Source organism: Cariama cristata, unplaced genomic scaffold (assembly GCF_000690535.1).
Source record: "Cariama cristata isolate BGI_N322 unplaced genomic scaffold, ASM69053v1 scaffold16274, whole genome shotgun sequence".
Lineage (NCBI taxonomy): Eukaryota > Metazoa > Chordata > Aves > Cariamiformes > Cariamidae > Cariama > Cariama cristata.
In genome coordinates this window covers 11590-23677 of record NW_009613634.1, presented here as the reverse complement: position 1 = coordinate 23677, position 12088 = coordinate 11590, and the positions used below count along the sequence as shown (strand labels likewise).

Sequence of the window (12088 nt, the reverse complement as noted above, 5' to 3'; positions counted from 1 at the left end):
AAAGATGAGCCACGTGGGTAGATTCTAGATGCATCTTCCAATGGGAATTGCAGTGCTTTTATCCTTTTATCCTGTGAACACTTGCAATAGGCTTTTCCATATACCAGGCAAAGTAAATAGGTACAGAGGCCACGCTGGTTTGCTGTGTGTCTGTGCTTAAGGTATATGCTACTGGGCAAACAAACAGTTCTGCTTATAATTTGCCTTTAAGTAATGGGCACATCAATTGCTTGAAGTTTACCAGTAAAAATAGCAGGTCATAATGGCTTAAGAGGATTTCTTTCAGGCACATTTTAACTCATTCCAGCTTTGTGGCAATGAATTGGGAAATAATGCATTTGTCAATTATTCGCTGGATGAAAAGGGGCATTGTATTTCAGCATAATAAAATAATAAACGCACTGAGACAAACTAAAATGTCTTTTTTCTTTGTGCGTAATACAATGGTTGATTCCCTACGTTATGATGACAATGTCTTCCTGCCAACACGGTGTAAACCTCTGCTCCTGCCTGGCCCTACCTCGTAAGGTAGCAGGGGTTAGGGAGGACTTGTGATTCACTCGGCAGGAAATGGGAAGCCGAAGATTTGACCACAGACTTGTGCTGCTCATGAGAACGTGCTTTTGTAGCTGATGAGCGCAACCTCTGCAAGAATTCAGGTTCCTCTATCACTTCAACATTTGTGTAATGTGATTTGTAACTCCAGAGGTATTGCTTAGCCCTGCAATAGAAGGCAGATTTTTATATATCCCCCTCCTCCCTGATTATTTAGCAGTCTGTTAATGGAAAAAGCAGCACAAGTTCTGCATAATTAATTAGATGGGTTTCTTCAGAGTTCTTTTCTAATTGTTTACAGCGAGTGAGAAATCTGACCTGTGAAAATAGTGAGAACGTTTGTACTTGTGGCTTTTCTCTCTTTACCTGTCAATGCCAACCTCCATATGTGGAGTTGCAAAATTCTCATTACTAGAAAGCGTGCCCCTATTCCTCTTCCTGCTTCCCTGTGCCAGGTACCATAGCTGACAGATCCCGGACCAGACCAAGCCACTGGGTCTTGTACGAAGTGTTGGACAGCAAGAAAGAGGCCATGTTTCTGTGCTGTGAGTGTAGCAAGGGAATGGAAGAAAGAGGGAGTCTGGTTCTGACTGCGTGAGGTTGTGTTTGTCTGCTTGTCTTGTGGTTGTGTTGCAAATAAATACGAGAGTAGGGTTTTACAGAGGTCCAGCAAGCAAGGGTTTTTTTCCTCTCTCAGTAACTATTATGTTTTCTTCTTAAACATTCCTTGTTTTTTAGTTAAGTTCTTCTCCAGCTTTATGGGTCCTTTCTTCTTGCCCATCTGTACAAAGGCTGCACTGAGCTCAGCTGCACAGTAGCGGCTGCATAGAATTGGTTTTATTTTCAAACACTTGCTTTTCGCTTTAATACTGTATTAGCACAGAAGCGTGGTCATTTACGTGAGACAAATGCAACAGCTATTATGTAGCCCAGGAGAGAAGGTATGAGCTGCTTGATGTTACAGAGGAGTTGTTCAAGCCCTTACCTTATACCAGCGTTGATTGTTACTTGCATTTACCCTCACCCCAGCTCCTCTGGAGGAAGCGGTAAGTCATTAAGCTGATAGTTCCTGTAGGACCAAATTTAGTACTTGGTTTATTTCTTCCTGTGTGTACAACTTGGCTCTTTCAGGAGGGGAGCTGGGCAGTAGGAGTCCATTCGTGGAGCTCATGTAGCTCTCATGCTGGAAATAGATGTATTTCCTTCCCTTTCACGCCCTCCCCACCAGCCTGTAACTTGAAAAAAAACACTCATTAAAGCCTATGTTAGAATTTTTAACTGCTGGCCAAAAAAAGTTCTTTGACTGTTCCTACACAGCGTATTTTGTCATTTAAAACAGCAGTGTATTTGTGAAGGGGAAGGGGGATCTTCCCTTGTTGTAAGTCTCCCAGCACAATGGTTACACTCATGTAAGAATACACTAGAGACTATTCTGTCTATGTGTCTGTGTGTGTCTGTGCGTGCGTGTTTCTGTGCATATTATACTAATTGCTTTTGACGTTCTGGTATACATGGTGGCTTTGGAAGGCAAAATGTTTATATCGCACATTAACACTTCCCAAATGTAAAGATGCGGCGCTGTGGGGCTTCTGAACATTTTGGCATTGACATCAGTTGGCTTTGATTTAACATAGTTATGACTATGTGAAAATTGCCTAACAAACTTGTGTGGTAGAAAATGCCCTCAAATTCAGGGGTGCGTATAGCTGTGCTGGATGTGCTTGTGTGTACATGGCCCGAAAGTTAGAGTCAATTTTTTTTAAAGGCTTTAAGGTATCATTAGGCATGCATTTCAGGCTGGGTTTTGCTCTTAGAAGCACGTAAAGGTTAAAGTTAAGAACGAACCAACCATCGACCACCCACCAGAGCAAGCTTCCTCACATGCCTGCTTTTGTTGATCCTGCTGCAAAACTGAAATACGAAGCAGTGCTTCGATCTGTTACTTTAACAGGTTATCCTGCAAATCTAAATAGAACTAGATCTGATTAGAAAGCGCTATGTAAGCACTGACGAACTTCTTCTTGCCTTATTCCTGTGTACCTTGTTAATTCAGTAGCTAAACGTGCCACTGTCACAAAACTAAAGTTTCTGGTATTTGTATTCTTATGTCTCTTGGCTTCTTGCTACAATTGCCACAGCATTACCACAATTTCAGTTGAATTGTTATGTAAAATACTTGGGATTCTTTTCCCCTCTGTCTCAGTTAACTTTCAGAATTTCAGAACGTGTAGGAGGCTGTATTTTTTTCAGCAAAAGCACCAGGGGGAAATTTATATTCTCAAGATAGTGTATTCTTCAAAATTGTCACAAGCATGAACAATATTAGTAAATCCTTTCCTTTGCAAGGTGTTTTACGTTTCACATTCAAATTACCAAAACCCACAAGTTATAGGTCAAGGCGGGTAAATATTTGCCTTTATTCTTATCTGTTCTTCATACCAGATAATTTTGTGACTGAAAACTTACTTTATTTTCTGTTTTAATCCATAGCAATAGGGGAATGTTCTGCATCTTATAAAGAAGAAAGAATCTGGGAAAGCAAATGGTGGAAAAACTACTCTTACAGCTCACTGAGCCCTAATACTACTCTTTTCTACAAGACTGACTGGAGAGGTGGTTCCTCTCTTAGAGAGCTTAACAGTTGGCTTCATCTGCCAGCTGCTTAGCAGCTTTCTCCAGGAAAAACATATTTCTTGTGGGTAAACTGTAAAAGGAATGCCCTTAATATAGCAACCCATTTTCTGTTTCTGATCAGTTTTGAGACGAAGTTCCAAAGCCATTTGTTTTAAAGACACATCTATTCTCCCTCCCCTTTTCTCCTTCCACAGCATTCACGGACTAGCACAGCAAAGCTTGCATAGGTAGTACCAAATATTGCTGAAAGTATTTCCATAATCTTGCTCAGGAAAAAGATTCATGAAAAGTTAAAGGTTTTTCTGCGAGTTATATATATTTTATATAGTTGTCCACTTATTGTGTATAAAATAAAACATGTTTTTTCTGTGCAAGAGGTGGATCAAAAACTCACTGAGCCAAGCAACAAAACCAGTGAGCAGAGGGCTGGTCAAGTGCACATTTTGGGAAAATCAACAAGTCATTTTTATGGTTTTATTTACGTATTTTACAGTTTGACATACGTGGAATAGCAGAGTGGATACACTTAGCTAATTGTCTGACATCTAGATAAACATCTCCATTATTTGGCCATGGAATTCTAGAGATCAGGATCAGTCTGAATTCATTCTGACAAAAAACCAGTTCTTCAGAGACCCATGTAACCATTTGGTGTTAATCATACTGTACACATGTGAGCAATATGTAGCAAATCAATGTAAACCAAATGAGTTTCCTATGTGCTTGTTCTCCAAAAGGAAACAATCTTCATAATTGTTCATATTTTACTTTTATTCCTTGGGGTCCTAGCTCTTCAGCAGTCAAGAATAGTGGGAAGCAGGTTGGTAGAAACACCATTTCTTCATGCTCCCATGGCTTTTCATAACAATGTAACAAAACGGTTTTGTGATCATAAAGTTTCTCTTACAAAAACCTGCCGTTTTAAAGAAAGCTGTAATGAGGAAATGTACCTGGTCCAGTACAGGATGCTTGCAGGCGCAGCTCTTTATGTCAGCATCAAAAAGTGCAGTACTGACGCTGTTTCAAGAGCTTCTGCATTTAGATGATCTGATGAAATGCAGACAGCTCTATGAACTGTTACAAAGGAAGATACGCTCATAAAACAACTTTGAACTTCTATGCTAATGAATTGCAGATTTCTTGAGCAGATTTCGTTTTTAGCACAGAAAGATCTGCTTGCTCAGACAATGTATTGTTTTGCTCTTCTGAGACACATAGTAAAACAGATAGACGCACTGCTAATTTGTCATTTCTTTTGGTAAAAGCTTTCCCTGCCGTTTTCATTCTATATATCACATCTCAAAATTCAAGATTAGGGAAACTTAAGAGAAACTGTTGAATACTAAAAAAATAAGAGCATCTCAAAAGTTTTCAGCTGTGTAGTGTGTTTTCATTGCTTTGGAGAAAGAATTCAGTGTAGCCTCTGGCTGCATAAAGTTTTATCACATTGGCTGTTGTACTGTCCCTTCTCTCCCCCCCTTCCCTTGTGTGTTGAAGCACCAGAGTAATTGTAGATAAATTATTTGTTCTTAAATATTTTTGGATTAAATTCTTTCAAGACTGGTTACTTTGATCTGTGCTAAAAGAGAAAGAAGCTTTTGAAAAGGAAGATACTTACAAGAAAACTCTCCTGATTCCTCCTTATGTTTCCACATTTGTGTGTTTTTGTTTTTTTTTTTCTATCCCCAAGTGAGTGATTTTAGACAATAGGAGTCTTTGTTTGGAAGCCTAAACCACCAGTTTGGCATGCCTGTATCTATTTGTGACCTATTTAGTTTGAAGTGGGTATTTTAACTGCCTTGTGCAGCTTTGTGCTGTAACATTGCACAGTGTAAAATCTGCTGATGTTGGGAAGTTGTGCCTGGGGTGGGTGTCGTGAGCTTGTATTTGCCTTTTGGAGATTTTGATCATTTGTGCAAATGAGTCAGTTGTTCATAACTCCATCCTTTCTACTTACAGATAAGGAAGTGTGGGATAGGTTGGTATTTTGTGAAAATAGCATGCTTTAACAAAGTACTGTTTTATTTTTAGCTGATTGTTTTACTGGTATTAGGGTGCAGTCTGTATGGGGATTTCAATCTCGAAGGCTATCGATTTAGTCCACAATAAAGCAATAAATCTTGCAAAGGCTATTCATTCATTTGTAGTAAAATGGATTGATTTTTATCTCGCTAAATCTATGTTACCTCAGTCCCACTGAAGTTTGGTTGTTATCCTTATCGTGTGTGCAGGTATAACTGAATCCTGCGTTGGGCTCTGGGTACTGCTCTGAATACAAAAGAGCGTGGCAGAATGTATAAAACCTCTGCATGTTGTTAGAGCTGACAGTGGAAAAATGCTCATGCTTTTGTGATTAGGTAGACTCCTGGATGAATACTGTTGGCTCTGTGTGTGTGTAGCTGAATCTCAACAGTATGACTACTTGGGGGGAAAAAAAAAAGTCTCTTACTTATGTTGGGCAAAGGGAAAAGATGCTTTTGTTCCAGCAGCGCCTGGGGAAAAAAGCAAGATTTATACCTCAGAAGAGGGAAGGGGAATAGTGGGAAGCTCTGTATTCCCGTCTCCCTGAGTCATTAACAAAACACTGTGGCTAAACCAGGGTTGCTAAACCATCAGCAGCCTCGCAGCATGGGGACTCTCAAGTAAGGATAAACTTGTACTCACTTACTCTTGCCTCATTAACTAAGGTTGAAATCGCTGAGATTTTAGCTGGAAGATAGATAGCTTTATACCATGTAAAGTTCTCATATTATGAAAACAGTGCTCTTGTATATTTTACAAGTTTGTTTTTCTTTTGGCTAGTTGCATAAAGCTTCCCTTTACCTAGAAGGGGCAACATAATTTTCTTCGAATAGTTATAGTTACGAAGAGGTTTATTTTAGTGGAGATTCTGTGAATTGGGTGACTATTTAAATTTTACAACTTCTTAAGTATTCGTAGTATAACAACACTGAACCAGGCTTCATCAGTTCACTGCCTCTTGGCTCGTGATTATCTCAGTGAAGTCTGGCACTCAAGATCAGGGGCAAATGTTTTAGTTCGGTTTTCTCATTGCCATGCAAACAGGCGGGCTGCAAGTTACAACTCGATGTGCTTACTCAACTGCAGTCATTTTGTAGTAACACCATTGTTTCTGTACCTGATAACATTTATATTGGAAAAAGAAGCTGCCAGTTATCCAAAGCTGATAGCCAAAAGAAATCCAGCACTGAAAGAACTTTTGATCACTTTATTATGCTTGGAAGATGGCTTAGACTATTTTTTTCCTTTTTCTGTGACTTCTACTCAGCATCTCTCCACATTAGTTTCCATTTGTAAATTTAAACCGTATGTAATGCAGTAAAGTGACAGTGTTCCATAGGTCCGGCAGCAACAACGCACCTATGTAATGGATTTTTAAAGCAATTCTGCTCCTGCCTTCACAACCCCATCGCCCCACCTGGAAGGTACTGTGTGAGATAAAGCACTGTTGGCTTGGCATGTCAGCCCTTTTTCCCTAATGGAAGAGTTAAGTAAAGTCACCACGTGTGATGTCTGTGACAATGAGAAGGAGCAAAGGAAAAACCACGGCATGAGCTGCCTTCACAGGTAAAAAATAATACCCTATGGTCAAATGACATAATCCTGGAATTAATGACCCATCCAGGAGAAGTTCCTGTAGCGGCTGCATTTTAGTCTGACAAATAGCATTGTGTAAAAACTCTAAATGTTTTCCTGAATAAATTTAGTCAGAACATAGTTTGTATTGCCTAGATATATTTGTTTGAGTGCCTCTTTAAAAGGTTACATCATTGGTTTAAGGACAATTCTGAGGTAATCTTGAGACACTGTAAAAGAATTTAGAAATACAAGAAAACCAGCAGTGGCTATAGGAACTTTTACAGTAGTGAGGCTGACTGTAATGCATCAAAACATTGGTCTGGATTTATAAACCCCTGTATGTTTAAATCCTACCTATATTACAGTTTGCTTCATGAAATATAGGTACTATTTTGAAAAGGTATGGGGGAAGGCCTTTTTTTTTTTTTTCCCATAACTACCACTGATAATAAAGTCAGGCTCTCTATTTATACTAAAACACAGAAATGCTTAAGTCAGTACTATATCTTCCCATGCCAGACCTACTTTACAGTATAGCTAAGACACCTTATTTAACTCTGATTTGCTTCAGTGAGGGCTCACATTTAAGTGTTCTTTACGTTTGTTTTCCCCAGTCAGGAATAGAAACCCAAATTTTTTCTCATTTAAAGCAAGGGGATTTTTGATGATAGGGTGTTTTCCAGATTTCCTCATAAAATTAATTTCTCTTCTGGAACTGAGGGAAGGGCCCATGATCTATTTACACAGTATTTTTCCTGGGGAGAATTTTGAATGACTGTGGGTAAAGATTACTTTTCTTCTTAAATGGAGAGTTAACATCAGGTTTGGCCTGTACTTAATGTTCACAATTTCTTATGTGAAAAGTCCATCTTTCCAATGTACGTACTTTCTACTTGATCTAGTTTTTGTGTCTTAACGCGCTTTCCTGTGTTACAGCCAGTTTGAAGCTGAACAGCAATTTCTTCTCCCCAAGATCACCCCACTTAGTTTTAGAGAACCTAAAGAAGCATTAAATACAGGATAGACAATGTAAGGCATCTTAACCTTGTAGCAGATGTTGTTTTATGTTTTATGTCAGTGCATCTGCACTGACATTAGACAATTTGACTAAAAAGTTTGTAAAATATTTTTAGCAATAGTAGCGTACTAGAAATAAATAAAATTTATTTAGCCAAATTGCCTAATGGAGCACATTTTACTATGCGGTGGGGGTGTGTGTTTAAGCATAAGAATTCCTAATTTGTTATTTAGGCCTTCAGAAATTATGACGCTGGCTTCTGAAGTCATGACATTTGGAACATAATAAACTACATTTGGAACATAAACTTGGGGTTGTGTTCATTTGCTTTGTGATTTAGGGATTCTTTCATATGCCAGCTTCTGGCTGTATCTTAAAGCCTAGATGGTTACCTGTTAAAATAAACTTGGAGAGAGGCTTCTAATATTATCCTCAATTTAGAGCTGAATCAGGGCTTTTTCAGTACTGTAGAAAAAATAATTTTGTCCCCTAAAGACTGAGGGAGAGAGAAGCTTTTGTAGCTGCTGTCCTCGACATTGGCTCTTCCTTGGGGGGGGTGGGCAGCACCAGCAGCTCAATGCACAGGGAAAAGGCAGAGAGGGGCTCCTTAAATTACTGGTTCCCCTCTTCTCCAGTGCAGTCAACATGGAGTATGGGTTGATGGCACCACTAACCAGTACTCTTGTCTTTCTGTTTTTGGTTTTGGCTTATGCGGTCTCAGCTGATGCATTCAGCTGAAACTTGAAGGACTGATTTCCTTGACACCACTGATTAAATCAGATTGCTGATAATGCTGAATGGCTGCTTACCTCCTATTGCAACAAGACCATTCCTTCTACTTGCTGCCAATTGCTTTAACTTAAATGGCAAGTTTATGTCTTAGACACTTTAATAGTACCTAGTACAACAGGAGTCTGCTTTACCTTTCATTTTAGTTACAGCTATATAGCATTGTGTAAGTATCCAACAGTAGAGAAAGGTGTAAAATGTTGTGCCATAACTATTCTCAAGTTTTATATCGTTTAAAGCTTTGTTTGGCAAGTAAAGCTGAGAGATTTCTTTGTATGCGAGAATCGCTGGTCGAATAGAGGGTAGAAGCCAAATCTGTCTTTCTAGGCTGCATAACCTTGGGTGTGGCTACAAGCAGAAGAAACCACTTTTGAGTCCCTGATGCTGCCAAAAAGGATATAGTTCCCAGCCATACGTTTCCGTCTTCTCCCCAACAGGTTAGCAGTACTTCCCTCCCCATGCAGTTGGCTGGGTTGGTTCCTGATCCAGCTGAATATTTTTTTAGTAGGGTTCATTCGTAGGTGGTTCATGTTGTGACTATGTGACCAGAAGGTAATAGTGCCAAGACAAAGACTGGCAGCAGGAACGTATGGAGAGCAGGCGCAAATGGGAACTGTTGCCCCTTTTGGTGACAGCTTCATCTGAAACCAACTCAGTCCTGCAACTGCATCCTTTGAACAAAACCGTCCTTGGGTGGATTTTCATGAATTAAAGGCAAGCAAGGGAAAAGATTATGATAAAACAGGGATTTTAGAAGTGTACTAAAGATAATTCCCTATTTGGAACACATCTTGATCTGGTTTTGTTTTCTGTACCGTGAGAAGGTGACATGCAGGTCCCCAAACTACACTTCTGTCTGTGCAAGGGTGACAGTATAAATGTTCAAGTGTTCATAAATCTGTGCAGATGTGCTAGTCATCAGGACCTCCATGTCTGTAGCACCTGTTCAATAAGAGAGTGGAGGAGAGGATGACAGAAAGAACTGGGTTTTTTTCATTGCCTTTGATGAAATTAGAAAAAACACAATACTACTTTGTGATGCTGTGTGCTTGGCATTGATTTCTACATAGTTCTAATCTAAGAGCTAAAGTAGCCCAGATACTTGCTTGTTTCGGCTGACTCTACAGATTAGAATCACTTTTGTAGTCCTTTTCACGGGATTTTCCAAATGGAAGTAACACAGTCTCTTGAGACAAAACATTCTTTCCAAGGTGTAAGATAAGCAAGGAAGTTTTGATTCAAGTGGTCACAGGTCTCTGATTCATAGTGGGGTTGGGTTTGGGGATTCCCCCCAGCAGCCTGTGGGTGATGTATGGCTGTTGACCTCATTGACTCCTTTAGCTTTAGGCACTGTAAACCAGCAATTTAGGTGACTTTTAAAAAAGATAAATTTTCCAGTGTTACATCCGTTTTCTCTCATTAGGCTGGCAAAGTTTCAATTGTTGTTCCAGTGGAGGTACATAAGAACATTACATGTTTTAAAGACTTTTAACATTCACACTCGCAGAAATACCACTCATGAAGTTGCTTCTACTAGCCTTCATCACTGAACAGCTAACATACAGACAGCTGTGCCAATTATCCCTTGTTTAACTTGCTCTTCTGTGTGGAAAACTCTCTATCATTTTTGTTACTGAATACCCTTTCACTTTATTTGTAGCTTGTAAGCATGCTAGTTCCCATGCTTTGTACACTGCAGTGACATTCAGAATAGAGATGTTAACGCTTGGTACGATAGTCAAAGAAATCCTGTCCTGATTCTAGCCAAAGGCAAAACTCACAGAACTTAATCAGGGCAATATTTCTTCTAGAAGCATTAGTCCTAACTTGGCTTTGGCACTGGTATTCTTGAGCAGTGCTGTAATCTGACTTGAAAGTCAAGTATCTCGAGCATGAGGTATTTACTGTGTCACTGTTAAAGATGCTATAAACTTTGAGCTCTTACAAGAAATCAGTATTGTGCTAATACTTCCTGTGTAAAAACAGCTGCATTTGGCCCTAGATGGAAAAATGAACAATAAATCCTTCTTAAAGCCTAGTTCCCTGAAAGGATGATATTCTCTACTGTTACTGTTTCCCGCTTTTCTCTGTATGTGTCAAACCCAATGACTTAGGGTTTTTTCATTTTGTTCTTACTGTAGTTTCCTGTGAAATCATGCTGTTTTTTCATTTTCTCTGTAGGCAACAGAGATTTCGCTCCTGATGATCCGCTGGAATTTAAGTCTCATCAGTGGTTTGGAGCTTCTGTGAGATCCAGAAATGATAAAATTCTGGTAGGTTTTTGATGCCCTTCAAATGCCTCAGTAATGGGATATTGTAGTGGGAAAAAATGTGAAAAGATCTGGATAACTCAGAATTTAAACAAAATCCCACTAGTCAGCATGATTTGTCTTTTTCAGAATTTATTGGCTAGCTCTTTCCTAACTCTTTATAAACAAAGTTTGTAGCATTTTTGTCTGGTTTTGAGGAAAGTAGTAGAATTAGTTTGCTGAAAATAGAACGTGTTACAAATTCTTGATGAACTCTTTACAACTGTTGCTTTCAGAAAATACTATTTCTAAAGTTTTGGTGATAAATCAGCTATTTCTAAATCTGAAAACTGGTGATACTTCTGCCCCAGCGCTGATAGTATAAATCTCCTCTAATAACAACACAAATTTTTTGGGGGGTACTATTCTGTAGAAAATTGGAATTCCATTGTATTATTCTATATCCCGCAGCATTTTGAAGAGGAGTTTGTTTCCTCACTGCCATGTGTTCTTCCTTAGGCCTGTGCCCCATTGTACCACTGGAGAACGGAAACCAAACAGGAGAGAGAACCTGTAGGAACTTGTTACCTGCTTGCCGGATCTAAATCCGTAGAATATGCACCCTGCAGGTCAAGTAAGTGTAAAGCACTTTTCTGTTTGAAATTTTTCTTGTGTTCTATTTTGTGTACATTTGAAGTGAGATGTTTAACAGACATTTCCCCCTTCTGTGTATGGCCTCATAGCAATTAGAAAAAAAACTAAGCTAGATCCAGACATCTCAATTCTCCTCCAGTTGATGTTGAGGATGCAGACCTTGCTTTCTTTACTGTAGGCCAGAGGAAAAACTTAGATCCCAAGTATCATTGGAATTGAGGACTTCAGTTTTTGAGTGGACCACTTCTGTAGTAATCACTCAAGCAAAATTATATAGCAAGTGCTTTTTCAAAGACCAACTCTAGAATTTTCTCAAGCCTAATTATTGTTATTCAAGTAATTTAAAGAGAAAGCTCATTTTAGAAGACAAGGTTTTGCACAAGTATGTTCTGATTTCCATGTGTGCATACATATGTAGTTGTGCATTGTTTTAATTATATTGTTGAACATTTTACATCTTATTTTCCAAACGCTTTGCATCCATATCGTGTAGTTGAATTGGCAGATTATTCAGATGCTTATAATGTTTTTTTAAAATACAGAAGTAAAAAAGTTGAATGTTCAAGCTAGGATTATTTTTTTTTTTTTT

At 38.9% G+C, this 12088-nt stretch overlaps 1 protein-coding gene across 1 annotated transcript in view; it reads left to right on the top strand.

Moving 5' to 3' along the window:
* LOC104160863 (integrin alpha-V-like) overlaps positions 1 to 12088 on the top strand; it is a gene marked incomplete at its 3' end in the record, with an annotated part of 28238 nt that overhangs the window by 4707 nt on the left and 11443 nt on the right. Inside the window, exons 4-5 of the mRNA XM_009699104.1 lie at positions 10778 to 10869; positions 11365 to 11479. Of these exons, the coding sequence (XP_009697406.1) occupies positions 10778 to 10869; positions 11365 to 11479 (207 nt within the window). The remainder of the gene's footprint in view (positions 1 to 10777; positions 10870 to 11364; positions 11480 to 12088) is intronic.